General features: G+C 36.2%; 1 protein-coding gene across 4 annotated transcripts in view; it reads left to right on the forward strand.

Moving 5' to 3' along the window:
• The window catches only part of vldlr (very low density lipoprotein receptor), a 232,424-nt gene that overhangs the window by 127,768 nt on the left and 84,763 nt on the right, over positions 1-19,893 (forward strand). For all 4 annotated transcript variants that reach the window (XM_065290193.2, XM_065290194.2, XM_065290195.2 and 1 more), the window contains 3 exons: positions 1-100; positions 9,241-9,612; positions 9,830-9,952. The exon at positions 1-100 is cut by the window's left edge and continues 23 nt beyond it. In XM_065290193.2, coding sequence (XP_065146265.1) covers positions 1-100; positions 9,241-9,612; positions 9,830-9,952 — 595 coding nt within the window. The remainder of the gene's footprint in view (positions 101-9,240; positions 9,613-9,829; positions 9,953-19,893) is intronic.

The raw sequence follows: 19,893 nt of genomic DNA on the forward strand, positions 1-19,893 counted from the left end.
GAGTTTAGTTGTGGTGTGGGTTCTACACAGTGCATTCCGGTCTTCTGGAAGTGTGATGGTGAAAAAGATTGTGATAACGGGGAAGACGAGATAAATTGTGGTAAGTCACACTAACACCAAGAGGTTAAATTACCAAACTGCTAATGAAATCCAGAACTACAGTGTAACCCATACGAAAGAAAGGTAGAGATGTAACGATTACCGGTTTAATAGTTAAACCACAATAAAAATGTCCAACGGCTAGTATTACTGCATAATTTTTTTATTACTGTCTTACAATACCAGTGCCACGGCTGGAAAACCCCTGTCCAGCATTAACCAATATTAGCAATAACATAAGATAAACACATTCATTCACGTCTGCTCCCATGTGTTTGTGATGACAGTGCTTCACTGACTAGGAATTTAAATACAATAATGCACATTTAGGGAAATCTAATGTTACGACCGTCTAGGGGTCAGTCACAACAGAACGGGCAAATGAGAGTCTTGATTCGGAGAGGTTACAATTCACAATTTTTATTCACTAGTAGACAAGGATTTATGCTTCAGGGGAGGAAAAGGCCAAAATAGTAAACAAAACAATCTTCTTCAAAATACAAATATAAAAAAACAATAATGGCAACAAAACAATATAATAAAGATAGTCAAAATAAATTTCATCGATCCCCCTACACACCTTGTCACAATATATTGGTAGATATTTAATGAAAGTGTATAAAATTATCTGGCTAACAAGTCAAAATCAGAGTCCGTAATCGTAGTCAATATCAGGCATGGGTCAAGCACAAAAAAATCTATCAAATAATAAACAAAACAAAATAACAGGCTCAACACACTCTGAACACTAACTTATAATCCTTTCTCTCTGCTATGACACCCAACAATTAACAAATTGGATTAATGCTTAGAGGACATAAGAATGACCAATACAAAAGCACAGCGCAAACAAAGTAATCACAATGGCAGCAAAGGCCTCAATCAGTGATCCAGGCAGTCCTTTTATCTGGAACAGGTGGAGATCAGGGTTTAAATTGGGCCGGGGCCGTCCGGGGCTAAGCCCTGGCACATAGGCTGAAGGTCGCGCTCTGCTCTTGCCAGTGTACCCGCTGCGCTTGTGCGTGTGTACTCGCTACGCTCGTGCGTGTGCACTGACGCGAAGGGAATAATGCGTTTTCATTCATTATGGGGCATACTCACCAACGCAAGTTCAACGATTTGCGCGAGTAGATTACATACAAAGTCAATGCAAAGACCCAACCAGGCGCGTCCTCGCACGGGGCGATGAAAATGACGCGAATTGGGCGCCGCAATTGCCGTGAAAGCACGCGCTTTTCCCTTTAAATGCGTCTTCGCGCAAGTTATGCAACTCAAGCGAAAAAACTCAGAACTTCAAGAACGCGCTCTCACGCAGGATCATTTGACGAAGGAGACAGAGAGAGAGAGACAGAGAGAGAGAGAGAGAGAGAGAGACAGAGAGAGAGAGGTAAGAATGTTGCCCACGTCGAGAAAACTTAATAGAAGAAACGTGTTAAGGGATTAAAGTATGTATGTCACTCATCTAATTACATTATGTTAACACTGGATATAACTATTGTATAGTTTAATAAAATAATGTATTTTGATTACACAAATCAAACCTAACTATATGATTGTTTTAGCTGCTGACCAGCATAGGGAATCTCTATGGCTAATTTATTAAGACATGTTGATGATACAGTACTGTGTGTTGTACCTTTTCTTGTTAATTGAGTCTTTTGGGGTAGCCTATCTTATGCCTAGAATTATTCAAGGAGGTTGATTCTTTTAACTTCCTTTAAAATGTGATCAATTGTGCATAATGACATGTGGAACAAATGGATATAGGGTGTCAAACTCATAGATTTGCATCATTTAAAATTCAGACACTCTTTTTTGAAATATTTTGGGTCAACCTCTGGCACAGCTTTAAAGCTGAAACTTATCAAATCCTATCAGAGGTCCAGAATGTCATTGAAACACACCAGTGGCTTTGCTGTCATCAGTATTAAACATGTTACCCCTTGAAGTACCCCTCCCCGCAGAGCCCCCCCACATAACAAATCCCAATTTAACCCCTGGTGGAGATAATTACCAATCACAGCCTTCATCATATAAACTCCAGGAACCGCCTTCCTGAAAACAATTGCCAAGTACAGAGAGAAGACACAAGAGGGCTGCACAGAAATAAAACAAATGACTGAAGGTCATAACACTAGTTACACTTACATGTAAAATTAATTTTACATTTGGTATTGAATCACAACTTTTTTGACTTTTTCTAGAAATTTTTTACAAAATCATGATAATATTGATAGTCGTAGTGATTTTGGTCACTATAACGTGACGTGAAATATGGATGCACCGTAAGTAAAATTCTTGTCTGAAGCCAAATAAAATTAAACACTCAGCTGAAGACCGAATACCAAACAACTAAAACTAATTATTTACAAAAAATTATTTTGCCAATTTTAAGTTAGATTTTTCACATAAATGAGTCTTTATCGTAGATCGGATAAAATATCTGTTTAGCCATCGGCGTATGTGCGCATTAATGCATATAGGCTTATATATAATGCATACATATATTTTTAAATATAAAAATGTATGATCGGATCAGAGGATCAGATATCTACTTTTATCAATGTGCATTAAAAACCTCCGTTTTGAAGAGCTAAACGATATATCTTGTTGCGATGATGCGCATGCATTTTTGTTTGTTTTAAGCTACTATGAGCGTGTGACACACTATTCTTTTATGCTTCTGAATGATCTCCACTTCAGCACGGAGGGTGACAAGCTACCTGATATCTGCTTCAGTCCAGTTTGCAGACATTTCTGATCATGATTGTTAATGTGCAGTAAACCCTGTTTCAAAGAGTGGAAAGATATATATCTTGTTACCATGACACATGTGCATTTTGTTTATTATAAACTCATATTATCGTGAGACGCGCTATTCTTATATGCTGGTGAATGATCTCTGCTTCAGCATGGAGTGTGACAAGCTATCTGATATTCAATTTAATTCAAATTTATTTATTTGGCTTTTTTCACAATTGTTTAATTGTTTCAAAGCAGCTTTACATTAAAGAGCCAGTAAGATGACAATTTTAAGCATCCTATCACTATTTATAAGTCCCGGACAACAGGTTTAAATGCATGCAAGGTCAAAAAACACTGTAATTTTCTCAAAATATAAATTTAAAATTACCCCATTTCTCAGAGATCCCCAAACGATTCGTGTGAAGCCGTTCAACGACTCAGTCTGCCTAAACCCCACCTTATAGAAGCCTACTCTGCTCTGATTGGTCAACTGACACAGTGTCTTTGCACAGATCACAGATCAGTCTCACAGACCACAGTTCGGTGGCACAGACCATCAACAGTGCAACATGTATTGACCTCGTGCAAACAAGATTTACTGAGAAGACATTATCAACATCAATACACATCAATCATCATTAATCCAAGCAATAACAACGACGATTGAAACTAACATTTTACACTCATTTAAGCATTTATGTAAACTAACCGGGTCATTACAAAACCGTAAATGAGCATGCGTTAGCCGTTTGCTAACGTGACTCTCTGACAGTAAATTAACAGTTTAAACACAAAACATCATTCATCATTAATCCAAACAATACAAACGACGATTGAAACTAACAATTTTACACTCATTTAAGCATTTATGTAAACTAACCGGGTCATAGCAAAACCGCTTGCTATCGTGACTCTGACAGTATATAAATTAAGAGTTTAAACAACGATATCATTCATCATTAATCCAAGCAATAAAAACGAATATAGACATTTTACACTCATTTAAGCATTTATGTAAACTAACCGGGTCATAGCAAAACCGCTTGCTATCGTGACTCTGACAGTATATAAATTAGAGTTTAAACAACGATATCATTCATCATTAATCCAAGCAATAAAAATGAATATAGACATTTTACACTCATTTAAGCATTTATGTAAACTAACCGAGTCATAGCAAAACCGATTGCTATCGTGACTCTGACAGTATATAAATAAGAGTTTAAACAACGATATCATTCATCATTAATCCAAGCAATAAAAACTAATATAGACATTTTACACTCATTTAAGCATTTATGTAAACTAACCGGGTCATAGCAAAACCGCTTGCTATCGTGACTCTGACAGTATATAAATTAGAGTTTAAACAACGATATCATTCATCATTAATCCAAGCAATAAAAACGAATATAGACATTTTACACTCATTTAAGCATTTATGTAAACTAACCGGGTCATAACAAAACCGTAAATGAGCATGCGTTAGCCGTTTGCTAACGTGACTCTCTGACAGTAAATTAACAGTTTAAACACACAACATCATTCATCATTAATCCAAACAATACAAACGACAATTGAAACTAACAATTTTACACTCATTTAAACATTTATGTAAACTAACCGGTGTTGTGTGAAATTCTGTCCCCGTGAAAAACTGTCCCAATGGGCGGGGCATACATGCATATTCATAGGTTCGCTCCGCTTTGGAACCAGCGATTGGATTGCAAATTCTTGTGTTTTCCAGCTCTTTTTTGATATATTATTTCTAAGGTAATAAAGCCGAATGATCATATGCCTTGTTTAGATGCACAATTGTTTACATTCTTCACATAATAGGTTAAAATGCTTTGCATGCGCGTTTTGTAAGAACACTTTTTCATGGCTATACAATATCATTTTTGCTATTTAGCCTACGTTTATAATGCTAAACACCAAACTAAAGATCGGAACGAGCACGTATTTCTCCTCATTGTTTTTTGTTGTTGCGATAGTTCATCTCTTGTTTTGTAGTGTATTTTGCTGCATTATTTGCATGCACTGCAATAAATCATATATGTAGCTTTTTTATCATTATTATTATATTTATTTATTACATTTTATATAATGTTTCCTGGTGTTGTTTTGCCTCTTGCCAGTTTTTAACCCCAGTTGGAATTTATAGAGCCTTAACGAAAAAGCCTTGCAGTAATTGAAAATGACATTTCTTATTTATTCAGATTTGCAAAAACATATTTTCTTACTGTTAAAGTAAAGACAAGAAACTCACTCACGAAGGCCAGATTAATCACATATCATGATAAAGTTAGTTATAAAGTTAGTTTTTAAAGTCCAATTATAAAAACACACACAATAAACAAACATCCATAAGATATAACAATTTCTTTGTTACATGTGTAATGTTTATCTGACTGTGTGTTTCTATTTCAATGTAAAGCGACCTTGGGTTTGAGAAAGGCGCTATATAAAATAAACTTATTATTATTATTATTATTATATAAAAGGCTCACACAATAAACAAACATCCATAAACAACCACAATCAAACATAACATAAACTACACATAGCACGATGTGCTCACTGGTTAAAGCATACTCATATTTTCTTATAAATTATACACATGTATGTGAACATTACTCTATTTACAGGATTTCTGTAAATAAAAATGGTCTAACATATTTGAAAAGCTATTTACCTAAATTATATTAGATTAGATTAGATGAGCCTTTATTGTCTCCTATTGGAGAAATTTGTCTTGGGCAATCAAGGGAATAAAAAGCGATACATTGATACATACACAAAAAAGAAAAGAAATACAAGCCTTGCCTAATGCAAAATGTGGTTGTTTCCCTGTGTGCTAAGAGGCTAATTTGGACCAAGACAAAAAGGTAACTTTGATTTGAATCTAGGCCATAAAAAAGCTGTAGTCACTTGAAAACACAACACACATGAAGACTCAACTTTTCTCATTGTAATTACTGGACAAAACATTAAGAATTACATTCCATATGTAATATTTTCTTTGTTTATGCACATACACAAGATGTTACAAAATAAACATAAATGATTAAAGTAACACAGATGTACTATCCAACTTTTGTACATATAGGCTACTGCCAAAACTGGGTGATGCAACCACTCCTCTTGTCTGAGCTGTCACCATCGAGCGTCCTCTCTTGACAAATCTGTATGTAGTGCAATCTGTATGTATTGTAATATGGGACAGATAAAAATGTGGCATAATCTGCAAGTAAATCGACCCACACAGAGTATTTACATGTGATGTTAAATGCCTTACACTTGGAGAAAGTGATAAAAGTGAGGTAAGTTAGGTGATGCAACCCATTCATATTTATACATCTAAACATTGCACTTGTTTTTTTTTTTTTTTTTTTTATTAATTGCTCTCTATGTGTAAATCAATCCTCTGTTTAGATAGAAGGGTGAATAAAACTTATCAATGCATTACCTGGTAAGTCTGACATTACTTACTGAAAAATCCTTTCATCCATTGAACCTCTGGAAGGGCAGTGCCATTTTAATGAAAAGGCTTTAAGAACTGCTGATTTCTTGAAATGGATATTTTATGTTAGCAATGAATTAGTGAAATAAACTCTTGTTACAATATGCATATGTACTGCTGCTGGATCCAGGGGAGTATGATGTGCTGATTGGGTCAAATAATGAGAACAACCACTTGACACTCATGGTCAGTTTCTTTTCATTCTCATCTTCTCTTTATCACTCTGTTTAAAAACATGTCATTATCTCATTCGGGAAGAAAATTAAAATGTTTTTTTTTTTATATTTTGGTCTCTCTTCCATTTTTGCCTTTTAGTAACACAGGGAAACACTTATAAACATATTTAAGCTGGTCTGAACAATGTTGGTCTTGCAATTAGTTAAAATAACCTTTAAAAAAAATGTTAGGCCATTTTTATATACAGGAATCCTGTTTTAATAGAGTAATCATGCATCATGTCCTTTGAATGATTGCAATGCTCTTTTCGTTAAGGCTCTATAAAGTCCAACTCAAAAAGGAAACAAAATAACACCAGAGAACATTTTAAATTTTTTATTTATACATGCAGTTAGCCATATCCCTGCCGAAAAAACAAAACAATAGAAGCCATTACAGAAATTATAAGGGTTTCCATTACAAAACCAGTACAAACCATTAACCATTAAAACTTTAAAAACCATTACAGATTGCGTAATGGTCTCTATTGTTTTTTCAGCAGGGATTTGAGTTTTATTGCAGTTAATACACTACAAAACAAAACATTAACTATGGACAAGATACAACAAAAACAATGAGGAGAAATATGTGCTCGATTCGTGCTGTAGTGTACGTTTAGCATTATAAATTTAGGCTAAATAGCATATTGTTTAGCCATGAAAAGTGTTCTTACAAAACGCACATACAAAGCATAATGTAAACAATTGTACATATGAACAAGGCATATGATCATTCGGCGTTATTAGCTTATATAAATATAAAAAAAAGCTGGAAAACAAACAAGAATTTGCAATCCAATCGCTGGTTCCAAAGCGGAGCGAACCTATGAATATGCATGTATGGGACATGGGACAGTTTTTCAAGGGGACAGAATTTCACACAACACCGGGTCATAGCAAAACCGCTTGCTATCGTGACTCTGACAGTATATAAGTTAAGAGTTTAAACAACGATATCATTCATCATTAATCCAAGCAATAAAAACGAATATAGACATTTTACACTCTTTTAAGCAAGTATGTAGCTATAATCAAACTTACAGTTTGTGGTTAGGAGACGCATGTTGTTCCAATTCAATTCAAATAAAGTGGGTACTGAACCACTTTCATTGCCAAACGTCTAAATCCCTCCGATAAAAATTTATTTTAACCACTGATTCTTCACAGCCAGACACGTTTAGTATATTCCTCCTTGAAAAAGTCTCCTTTGGTAGTGAAAACAACACAAGCTGAAAACACAGCGTGAGTTGATGTTTACACTCACACACTATCTAGCTGTGGACGGGTCATAGTTTTCGTTTCTCCCGGGCAAGGCTGTAGGCGGAGATTAGTATCTCATGTGACGTGGATATGTTCGTGTGACGTGGATAATATCAGGAAGAAGACTCACTCCCTATAACGACTCGTTTCAGCGATTCAGAGTCGACTCCCTACTTTAGAAGCCAATAACTTTATTAATCGTGCACTTTTTGGTTCAACACGTTGTTTACATTGATGGACAGCTACATGACACACTGCAATACAGGTAAGTTTCGATTTTGGATCTGTGTGGCTCTTTAATGGATGCAGGAGAAAACACAGAAAAATCGATGAACAGCTAAGATTAAACCGTACTAGCGAGCGTGGTAATAATGTGGTAAAACCTCTTGGCTTTGTCCACAGAACTACCACATAAGCTAGCATATAACTGATGGGTAAATATCACTAATAACACTAAATTTAGATAAACTATCATGTAAATAAACTAATTTCAGAACATCCCCTGAGATGAACATCTGCAGTGCTTGGCTATATAAAGTTTTCAAATGACTGTTTTCAGATGCCTGATTGTCTAGCTTCTGTTTTTAACAATGTTTTAATGCATGTGTTTCTGTAAGCACGTATAAACTATTTAAAAATATGCCGCATATGGCATTGCATCCAATGGCGTCAATGGTGTCGCATGTAAACAATAGCGCAATGTATGAAATAATATTACAGCCACACCTAAAATTTCCTGTAGTGCAGCCTTACTGAAAGTTGCCATGAAGGATACATGATAACCAATCTTACTTTTAATTACTGTGTCTAAACTGCATGCCATGTAGAGAATAACATGCCACACAGATACATGCTTCCACGTTTGTAAACAATGGTCGTTTCTCAATAAGCCTGCAGTCGTCTGCGGTCGCATATGCAGGCTGAACGGTGTAAGCACATTACATGATAGTCAGATATGAGAATTATGACTTTTTTACTCATCCTCATTGTCCAGACATAACTGAAGATCTTCCTCGTGTGTATGTATAATGTTTATCCTCCAAATACACAGTTCAGTCTCTAAATCTGATAAAACGTTATGCTTTGTTTTTCATTGTTTGAACACTTCACGTAGTCATTTCCAAATTAAAGTGGGTACCGCCTCTGTGCAAAACTCTCTCTATTACCCTAACCCTAATCTCTTTATTAGTTAAGTCTTCTGAAAACAAGCTCCTTGTAACCTCTTGCCTTAATATGATCTCAAACCTTAACCATCAATTAATCTAAGCCTTGAGTATGCTTAGCTAAGTCGTATAAGACCGTAAACACTACAGTACAATCCACCTTAGAGAGATATTTTTCTTGAACTGTAGTGCATATAAAAATATCATCACACATTTTGCATTGATATTTTGTCAGGTAACATTACATGTGCCCCTCTGGAGTTCACCTGTGCCAGTGGTCGCTGTGTGTCTCGTAATTTTGTCTGCAATGGTGAGGATGACTGTGGCGATGGTAGTGACGAGCAGGGCTGTGCTCCATCCTCCTGTGGTCCTAGTGAAATTCCCTGTGGAAACAACACATGCATTCCTAGGACCTGGTTATGCGATGATGATGTGGACTGCCCAGACCAACTGGATGAGTCACCTGAGCGTTGTGGCCACAACCCGACCCCGCCGGCCAAGTGTTCATCCAGTGAGATGCAGTGTGGTTCTGGGGAATGCATTCACAGAAAGTGGCGCTGCGATGGTGACCCAGACTGCAAAGATGGCAGCGATGAGAAAAACTGTTGTGAGTACATTGCTTGTTTGAAATCAGCTGGTAATTTTGTCCCTGTATGTTAGATGTTTTTGTGCTAAATGTTTTTGACAGTTATGCAAACATGCAAAGTGTTAACCCTTTTTCTGCATCAGTGGAAACACACTTTCTAGAATGTTTTGGTCTCTGGTCTTTAAGCTTAACTAGGCAAAAACTAACTAACATGTCTTGGTTTGTGTGCAATACACAGCTGTCCGTACCTGCAGGCCTGACCAGTTCAAATGTGATGACGGCAGCTGTATTCATGGCAGCAGGCAGTGCAATGGATTCCGAGATTGTGGAGATGGTACAGATGAAGCGAACTGCAAGAATGGTAGATTAACTAATCTAGAATTTTGTGTGTGTGTGTGTGAGAAAGTGATGTAAAGTAACCCATACTTGGAAGGTGACCTGCATTTAACACATATTGTGAGTATGCACTGCAAATTGGGAACACACACACCCGGAGCAGTGGGCATATGTAACTGCAGCGCCTGGGAGCAATGGATTATAGGTGCCATGCTCAAGAATTAATTGCACATCAGTTGCAACCTGCCGGCCATCGCTTTATTGCTTGTAGACTGGGATGTATTATTATTTGTTTAGTATCACTTTGCAATAAGAATCAGATTTATTTGCCAAGTACTGCAGGCTTGCATTTACAATGAATTTGTCTTGATCAACCGGTACATAATAATGACAGTAACAAGTTCAGTACAATAAATAAGGAAATATTCAGATATTTTACAAACAGTATTTTACAAAAAGTATCAAAATAGAAAAAGGGCCATTAACTTTACATTGATGTATAAAGTGGGCCCAGTGAAGGAGGTAGTGAGGTGAATTTTGATTCATTTTGATTTTATGAGTATGTGTGCCGAAGTAATAACCATAAGGGATTTTTGTTTGCATAAAAGCATGTCCATGAGGTTGGGTAAGTGACCATGATATGTCATGGTTAGGGATGCTCCAATCGATTGTTAAGGGCATTTTGGAAGATCTATTAAAAGTGAACATTTCTTTTGACTTCCAAACGTTTTTACTGGATATCTTCCCAGCCAATCTCCCTCAAGATCAAGCGTTTATTCTCCATTTCCTCTTAATGATGGCAAGGAAAATGACAACGATATGTTGGTTAAAGCCTGAACCACCTACCATTGCGCAATGGACACAAAAGATAAGACAAGTTTATTTAATGGAACGGCTAACAGCACATGTGCAATTAAAAACCCCAGCCTTTAAAAGAAGATGGGATCCAGTTATTGACTTTCTGAAATAGGACATAAGCCTTTGCATTAAATCGTATATGTTGTCTGATTGTATATAATATATGAAGCCCAGTCTCAGGACAATGTTAATGTTTTGTTTTTGTTTGTCTTTTTTTTCCCTCTTTTCCCCCTTCCTTTTGTGTGTATTCACAATAAAGTAAAAAAAAAATACGGCTCCTGAATGCGGTCGCAATTGGAGAAAAATTTTACGCAGTGTCAGCATGTCATTCAGGGCACGAGACAGAGCGATCTCTCTCACATCTTAAAGCTCTTGACTGAAAACTATTGTACTGTTTATATGATTGCATGTTTATTTAATTCATGGAGACTGTGAAGTGTTTTATTTTCATTACTTTTCACAGACATAAGCCTTTTTAAAGGCATATTAAATTCCTCTTTGTAGAAGGAATATTTGTTGTGCTTATTTATTTGATTCTCTATTAAAACAATAATAAAGGCTACCTAATTACTGCAAATAATATTTAACAAAGGCACCATCTGTGGTATTATTTTATCTAGAAAAAAAATCTAGTTTAAGTCATCAAAGAGCTTGCATATCAGCTTGAAGAATCAGTATCGGGCCTTTGTATCTGCAGATCATGACGACAAGAAATCGGTACTCTTTATTGGCTGCAAAAATTCTGATTGAAGCATCCCTAATCATGGTTTATTGTTGATAAGGCTGCCATAAGGGTCTAGTCCTGATGTCAGTGTTGTAGTACTCAAGACTCTGTCTTGGACTCGGTCTCGAGACCATATTTTAATGGTCTTGGTCTTGTCATGGACTCGTGAGCATTTTAACTTGGTCGCGTCTGCAACTCGAATACATTTGGAATCGGAGTTATTCTCGAGTCCACATAAGTCCCTTTTAAAATGTATATTACTGTTTCTTTAAACTGATGTAAGATTGACACGAACAGTGATTTTTTTTTTCGCGCATCAGACTGGCGCGTGGTCAGACTTTCAGACCTAAGGGAAGTTTTTGCACTGCCAGGACTTTAACTCACCTGTCCAGTAAGATTTAAGCATTAAATAAGGCGCTGTTACCCAAAATGATAAGATGGTGGCGCTAAAACACAGAGTGGCACCACACATAATTCCAGCAGTAAACCTATTGCAGTAAACAATATTGTAAATTTAGTCTACATATATTTCTGTATTATTTATATTTTACTCTTGATTTATAGTTTAGAAGAGAAATTATTATGTGGTTGGTAATAATAATTTACACAAGCATTTGTTTTCCGTATTGCCAAACTCAAACAGTGCAACCAGTTCTCGCAAAAATGCTAGAAATTGATTTATTCAGGGTTCCCGCGGGGTCTTAAAAAGTCTAAAATTCAGAAAGTTACATTTAAGGCCATAAAAAGTCTTAAAAACGGCCAGATTTTCATCCTAGGTCTTAAATTTAATCAACCCAAGTCTTAAATTTCTTACCTCCGTTTATTCCCGAAAAAGCATTGTCCGCAAAAAAAATAGTAATTTAAAATGCTTAGAACTAATCAGTGACAGAGGAAGAACGGGTTTGATTGGCGGCCCTCTAAAAAGAAAAGTTCTGCACTTCGCGCACCACTGAATCGCACTTCAATCCAGTTTTTAATCATTATTTTTAAAGGGGATACACATGTAGGCTATTATAATCCACGCAATTCATGCCATAAGCTATATTTCAGGTGTTGTGATCTGACTGTATACTGTAGGTTTGGCGAGAAACAAACCTTAAATGCAGTTTTGTATATGCAAAAATCTTTTCTGTGTTAATTTAACCAACTAGCCTGTGGCTTACCTGAGCATTTGCCAGGTTCTGAAACCGAGGACCCAGAAGCGAAAAAATCAACACTGCTTTATTGAAAATCAACTTAAACATTCAGGCCGCCGAGTCCCGAGCCACCAACAACGAGTCAACTTTAGTGTTACACAGTTTTCACTTAGGAAGCTTTTGTTTACCTCACTGCTTCATGCGCGTTTACTCCCTTGACTTTAATCTGCTAATCTTGATGACATATGCAGCCTACAAATGCGACCTCTGGAGGCTACAGCCTTCAAATTTAGATACAACCTTGTTAGCAACACACAACAAACCACGAACAGCCTTTTAATGGTAAATTTCATTTTCATTTAATTATTGTGTAATTAGAGAGGCGAATAAATGCGATGGCGGTACAGTTCATATTTATGCATATAACGTATGGGTGGAGAAAGTGTAAAACATGTTAACAAGGCACATATCAGCAGCTGACCATACTGATCTTCCCATATTAGTGGATTTTATTTGTCAAAAAAATAAAAATAATGATATAATAAAAATAAAAAATATAATGTTTTAAGAATTTCTGAGATCATTGTGTCGCGTTGGTCTTAAATTTCACTCATAATGGTCTTAAAAAGGTCTTAAAAAGTCTTAAATTTGACTTGGTGAAACCTGCAGCAACCCTGTTATTGACTCATCTTGTCGCTGTGCCCTCTAACGAAATTTGTGATGTTCCGCAATTACATTTACCTTAGGAACTAAATTATTTCTAAGTCCATCCACTGCAGTAGCATATGTAGTACCTGTATCTGGTAGTGTGTACCAGTCGGTGCCAAAAGTATGGAGAACAACACCACCTTTCTTGCCTCTGGCCATTTTTCTTTTAAATTGGATACAGGAGCAAAGTGTAAATCTCGTACAAGGATTTTCAAGTTGTTTCAGGACAATCGGAGTTGCTGTGCAAGTCAAACTGTATGTTAGTTTCATATTCTGACCACAAGATGGAGCCAAAAGGTACAACAAAACTCATCTGCCAGTTTAAAGACAATGAACCTGAGATTGAGTTCCAAGTTATTGAGAAAAACTCACCTGCCATCCTGGGAGGAACGGCGTGCACAGAGTAAGGACTTGTCAAAATAATCTACAAAGTAGACTGTGAAGGATACACAGACTTCCTTAAGGAGTTTGATGATGTGTTCAACGGTTTGGGGTGCATACATCAAAATTAAAACGGACAACAAGCCAACATGTGATAACTGCATTAAAGTAGTTTTTTGCAAGACATTTAATTCTGGATGAAGTTATCTTAGATAACGGGCCACAGTTTGTGAGTGCACAATTGAGAAACTTAAGGGATAAATGGGAGTTCAAGCACTTAATTCTAAGCCCCACTAAAGTTGTCTCCTGCACAACTGCTAATGGGCCGAAGGCTAAAAGCCAGATTGCCAACAGTGAGTAAGTTGTTAAAACCACAGCTTTATAAATGAGTTCAGAAAAGCTTAAAAGACAGACAGCTAAAGCAAAAGCTCTACTATGATCGAGGAGCAAGAGACCTACCTGCTCTGAAGGAAGGAGAAAATGTGAGATTGACAGCAGAAAGTCACCGGAAGCCAGCTGTTATGGTAGAAAAGCATGAAAACCCAAGGTCATACCTGGTTCAAACGTAGGATGGAGAAATTTACAGAAGAAATATAGTAACAAAACACCTGCTCAAGACAAAAGAGGCAAGTTTCCAGAATCAACATATTCAGGATTTATTGGATCCAGTAATAAATAACTTGTCCCAGATGTGGTGGCTGAAATTCCTTGTTACTGCCACTAACAAAACCTGGACTGTTGTCTTCAAGACCAGGGCCCGTATGTATAAAACATCTCAGAAATGCTCTTAAGAATAGTCTTAAGCTATGACTTAAGTGTCAAAAAATTCTTAGTAAGGAGTAGGACCAGTTTGAGAATAGAAAACGTTTATAAAGAAGCTGAAAGCAACTTTCAGTAAAGTGTAAGACTCATTCTTAAGTGCTGACTTAAGTGCCGCAAACTGAGGACTACAATGATTTCAACCTAAAATGGCCGCCCTTAACCTCTGAATCAGCCAATAGAAAGCCGGCAATGTTATACAGTCACAGCAGCATGTGAGACCATACATTTATGAATCATGAAGACATTCAAATTATATTAGTATTTAGATATTTTAATTTAAATTTGCTTCAAAAAATGTTTAACAATATTACAAATAACCATTTTGCACCATTTTGATTAAGTTTTTAACATGTTAATGAAATAGACAAACATAATGTTATTTAAAAAATTAAGATGATTAATCACATTATTTTAACTTCACTCACAAGCTGTTTATAAAGAAAAGACTAAAGTTTGCAAACACTTAGATAAAAAATACTTTGATGATCAAGCCTGAACAAGATGATGAAGTTAAGTTGGATTTCTCCACTTAAACACAATTGTAATTTTTGCCATCTTTGTCACTTTCACCTTTGGATTGCTCACTGCTAACATTGTTAACATCATGTTTTGAGTAAGGGTTTTATACTCTAATATCACTTAACATGTAATAGTGTCACTGCAATCTTGTAGATACTTCACATTTTTTATTGTAGATTTTATTTACATTTTATGGTATTTTATTTACCTATCATAAACTGTAAAATGTAAAAGCGGCTCTACTTAAAAACTTATTTCAATTGGTAACACCTAATAATTAAACATTTTTAACTTTAATTATTTCACTTAAACTGAAAAATTTAAGTTGAAAAAAAAAATACATTTTTAGGCATTATCAATAATTTGATCCAACTTTAACTTTTTACAGAGTATTTTATTCAAATGTATATACCATTTAAGTTTGCTGTCTTGTTAATCCTATAATAATTCTTGGTACCATGCAAGCACTAAGTTTCACTAATATACATCTTATACTGTATATTATATTGTGTAATATAATATACATTGTATAAAAAATCCTATATTCTTTATATTTCAGGTTATATTAATTCCTGTCTACATTCTATATACTACTTACATGTATTTACTGTACATTTTCTGCTCTGCAACAATGCAACAATATTTTTTGTCAAAAGTGCTATGGAAATACATTTGAATTAAAGTAATTCTAACACATTCTTTGTTGTAAAGTGCATGATCTCCACCTCTCTGCTGCCCTCTTGTTACTCTTAACTAGGTTAAGAGACCTCTCCAGCTCTCTTAAATAATTTAGGAGCTGAGACCTAGTCTTAACACTTAGGGGGCTTTATAAATCAAACTTATTCTTAAGTCTAGGAATAAGAGTAAAATGACGTCATTCTTAGAATTTTGACACAGTTAAGACTAAAATTTTACTCTGAGCGGCTTTATACATACGGGCCCAGAAGTTGTTTCAGAAGAGACTATAAAAGTGACATGTGTCCACCAAAACTTTATTCTTGCTAAAGTTCTAAGGACTTTATCTGTAATCAAGTAATTGTTTTAAAGTTTAACAACTGTCATTTTGGTTGATGACACTGAGTTCAAAATTTTAAGTAAGTTCCAAAACCAAATGTTTGAAGGAAAAATATTATTGAATTGTTCTATGAAAAAAGGAAGATGTGATGTATGCTGGTTCTTACCACTAGGTGGTGATCTGTATTCATGTTTCCTGTGGAATCTGAGAACAGAACATTACCAGAATAAGAAACACAGTTGGAGTGAACTGTTCTTGTGTCTTTATTAAAATCTTTCAACTCTTAAACTAGTAAGCCTAAACAGCTAACAAGAGTTACCAAAAGAAATCACATTGAGGTACTGGGAGATGATGGTACCAAGGAAAAGGAAAGTGTCCCCAATGTTGACTGGAGAGTCACACAGGATAATTTGGTTGGGTGGTTCTTCCTGAAGTCAACCACCATCACCAGTGTTTTTACAGTGTTAAGCATCAGGTTGTTCTGACTGCACCATGAGCCCGTTTCAGAAAGGAAGTTAAGTGAAAACTCTAAGTATGTTAACCCTGAAATGAGGAAAACTCAGTTTTAGTTTCAGAATAGGAGGCATGTTAAACCTGAGACAGTTGAACTAAGTCGAGCCTGTTTCAGAAGGAGATGTAACTTATACTCTGTTTTCAGGGTAATTTACTCTGTGAACCTAACCTGGTCAGGAGCAGGTTTTGTTCTGTAATCTCAAAGTTTCTTGTGATCAGAATTTAAAACGGTAAATTAAAATGACCATCTAAGTGACTAAAATGTCATGTCTTTTATAAAGGATCCTGTAAATGATGATGTTGCATTTATTTGTAGGGAGTTACATTTATTTTGGAAGAGGATTATGAGACCCAGAATGTAATTTTCATATCCATGTGCATTTATGAGCTGTATCATTTTTCTTGCATTCATTTTAGATATATCGATAGTGATTGTGCCTTTGTGGCCGTGGCTTACATCTGAACAGTTTCCTTTACGTTCTTACAAATTGTAGTGTAGTGGGTAGTGCAGTGCTGTGTGCACCGCAGAAATACTTTTTGTGATGAGTTTGAATACCGGCTTGCCATTTGGTTTTAATAATGTCAAACATAGCCTTTTAAGTCGTATGCCTAATTTTTAGATTAATAAAAAAATAAATGTAAGGTTCAATAACTTAACAATAACGCAATTAGTTGACAAACAGCATTCCATCCATGCATAAACTAACTGTCAACATGCCTAAACAAAGTTGATCAATTATAAAGACAAACCGTTAAAACAAGATTACATCATAGCAATACAACTTAGTTATTGTGCAATTTTCCACAACAAGTTTTTTATATGCTCATAGTTGTTGTACACTTGCAGCACTTCCAATTTTACTAGTAAGAAGTCTCTGGACCAGTGGTGGCCGGTGACTTCTTTTTGCAGGGGTGCTCGATGCGATGTTCATCACAACATGTATGTAGCCCGTCATGTGTGTGTGGTTTTTAATTTCAAAATATGTGTTCGGCGCGTCGATTGAACCTATGTGCATCACGTGTCTGGTCAAAATAAGTGCTTGCTGCAGACGCGTCTAAAGGGTTTATGATAAAAGAGACGCTCGCTTTGCCAGATACTCGCATAATCTCATGCGTTATCAGAATTTACTGTTAAGGGAGTGTCTTGCATGTATTTTATGAACATGAGCGTTTCTTTTATCATAAATGGTTTTGACGTGTGTGCAGCAGGCACTTATTTTTTAAAAACACGTTATGCACATGATTTACATGACGCAACAAACGCATATTATGAAAACACGAGCAAAACACATTGACACTCCAAACACATATTTTGAATTTGCGCCCCGCAGATGACCAGTCACGAGTCGCCACTGATCTGAACTTATTTTTTGCTGGGTGTTGCCATAATATCGGAGCTCCATTGATGATGGCTTTTTATAATGGTTGTGCATGCGCTTATCTCAGAGTAAGTCAACTCTGAGTTAAAGTTTTAATTGAACCTCCTTACTGAAATGGGCTGCATGATCAGGTGACCCCTTCAGAGATGATCCCAGTGAGGGTGGTGTCATCTGCAAACATCACTAGTTTGACAGATTCCTGACTGGAAGTAGGGCAGCTGTTGATGTACGGGAAGTGTAGTGGAGAAAGAACACACCATTGGGGTGTCAGGAACAGATACATGTCATCTTATTTTCACATGTTGTCTCCTGTCAGACAAGGAATTTGTGATCATATGCACATGGAGTCAGGCACATTTCACTTGGAGATTTTGTCCTGTAGCAGGACTAGGATGATTCTTTTAAAAGCAGAACTTAAATCCACAAAGACGGAGATCCTGGTGTAGGTTACTGTTGTTGAGTTTGAGATTTAGCCATGTTAACTGCATCATCTACAAACCTGTTGGTTCTGTATGCAAACTGCAGGGTGTCAGGGATAGATTTGAGGTGGAGCAGCACTAGACACTTGAATGACTTCATTACCACTGATATCTGAGTGATATCAGACATCCCAACCTGCAAACAGTAATTTCAGGAAGGTATCCCGAAGCCCCTACCCCTTTCAAAAAAAGAAAAAAGAAAGGGGGACAAGGATATGACATTTCAAGATATACAGTATAAGCATAATATTCATTTCTATAGGCCTATGCAAGTATTGGTAACAATTTACTAAAGGCCTCATTTGTTAACATTAGTTTAATGTATTAACTAACATGATCCAACCATAAGCGGTAAAGTTGTTACTGTATTTGTTAATCTTTGTTAACTTAAGTTAATAAAAATACAGCTGTTCATGGTTTCTTCATGTTAGTTTACAGTGCATTAACTAATGTTAACAAGATTTGAATAATGTGTTAGTAAATGTTTAAACTAACAAAGATAAAAAAAATGCTTTATTAGTGCAGTTAATTTATGTTCATGTTAACTAATGTAGTAAAATCTTATTTTATTAACTAGTGTAGTAATGAAAAATATGCACATGAAATTAAACCTGTTGAACTCACCTAAGTGTCTTTTACAATCATTTAACCCGCCATGGGTATTGTCATTATTTTTAACTCTTACTGATTAATTTGGTTCGGGAGAAGAGATAAAAGCCTACCCACACTGACAATTGATTGGTTGATTTACCTCAGGGGTGTCAAACTCAATTTCATCCCGGGCCACATCAGCATTACGGTTAATCTCAAAGGGCCGGTTGTATTTGAACGACTGTATGAATGTATCAACTCTTTTATTACTGTACATTTCATAATTTTCCCTGCATTTGCTTACTATTGGTTTTGGAAATAACTCAATTAATACCTAGCTTTGAAAGTAGAAGCCCAGGCAAATAATGACAAAGTGTATAGAGTACAACTATTCTACAGATTATTTAGCGGGAATAGACGCGTTGTAAACTAATCCCAGCTGGATATCGCGAAACAATTCTGTACACGAGACGGAAAACATTTTCTTGCTGGATCCGCGTGAGCGGGCGCGAGAGAGGGAGAGAAAGAACGAGCTGTCCGTTTCCATATGCGGAGGTCGCATAGGCAGCGTCATCAAGCCTGGTTTATTTAAGTTAACTGTTTTGGTGGCTGCTAAAAAACCTGCAAAAATAAAACTTATAATAACAATAAAATAATCTGTAAACTCTCGCGGGCCACACAATTAACATAATTTGTAAACTCTCGCGGGCCAGATGAAATGAGGGGGCGGGCCGGATTTGGCCCGCGGGCCTTGAGTTTGACACCCCTGATTTACCTGAACAGGCCAATCAGGATGCTCTCTGTCTAACAATCGCTTTATGAGTCACACTAGCACACACAT

Source organism: Paramisgurnus dabryanus, chromosome 10, assembly GCF_030506205.2.
Source record: "Paramisgurnus dabryanus chromosome 10, PD_genome_1.1, whole genome shotgun sequence".
NCBI classification, from domain to species: Eukaryota; Metazoa; Chordata; class Actinopteri; order Cypriniformes; family Cobitidae; genus Paramisgurnus; species Paramisgurnus dabryanus.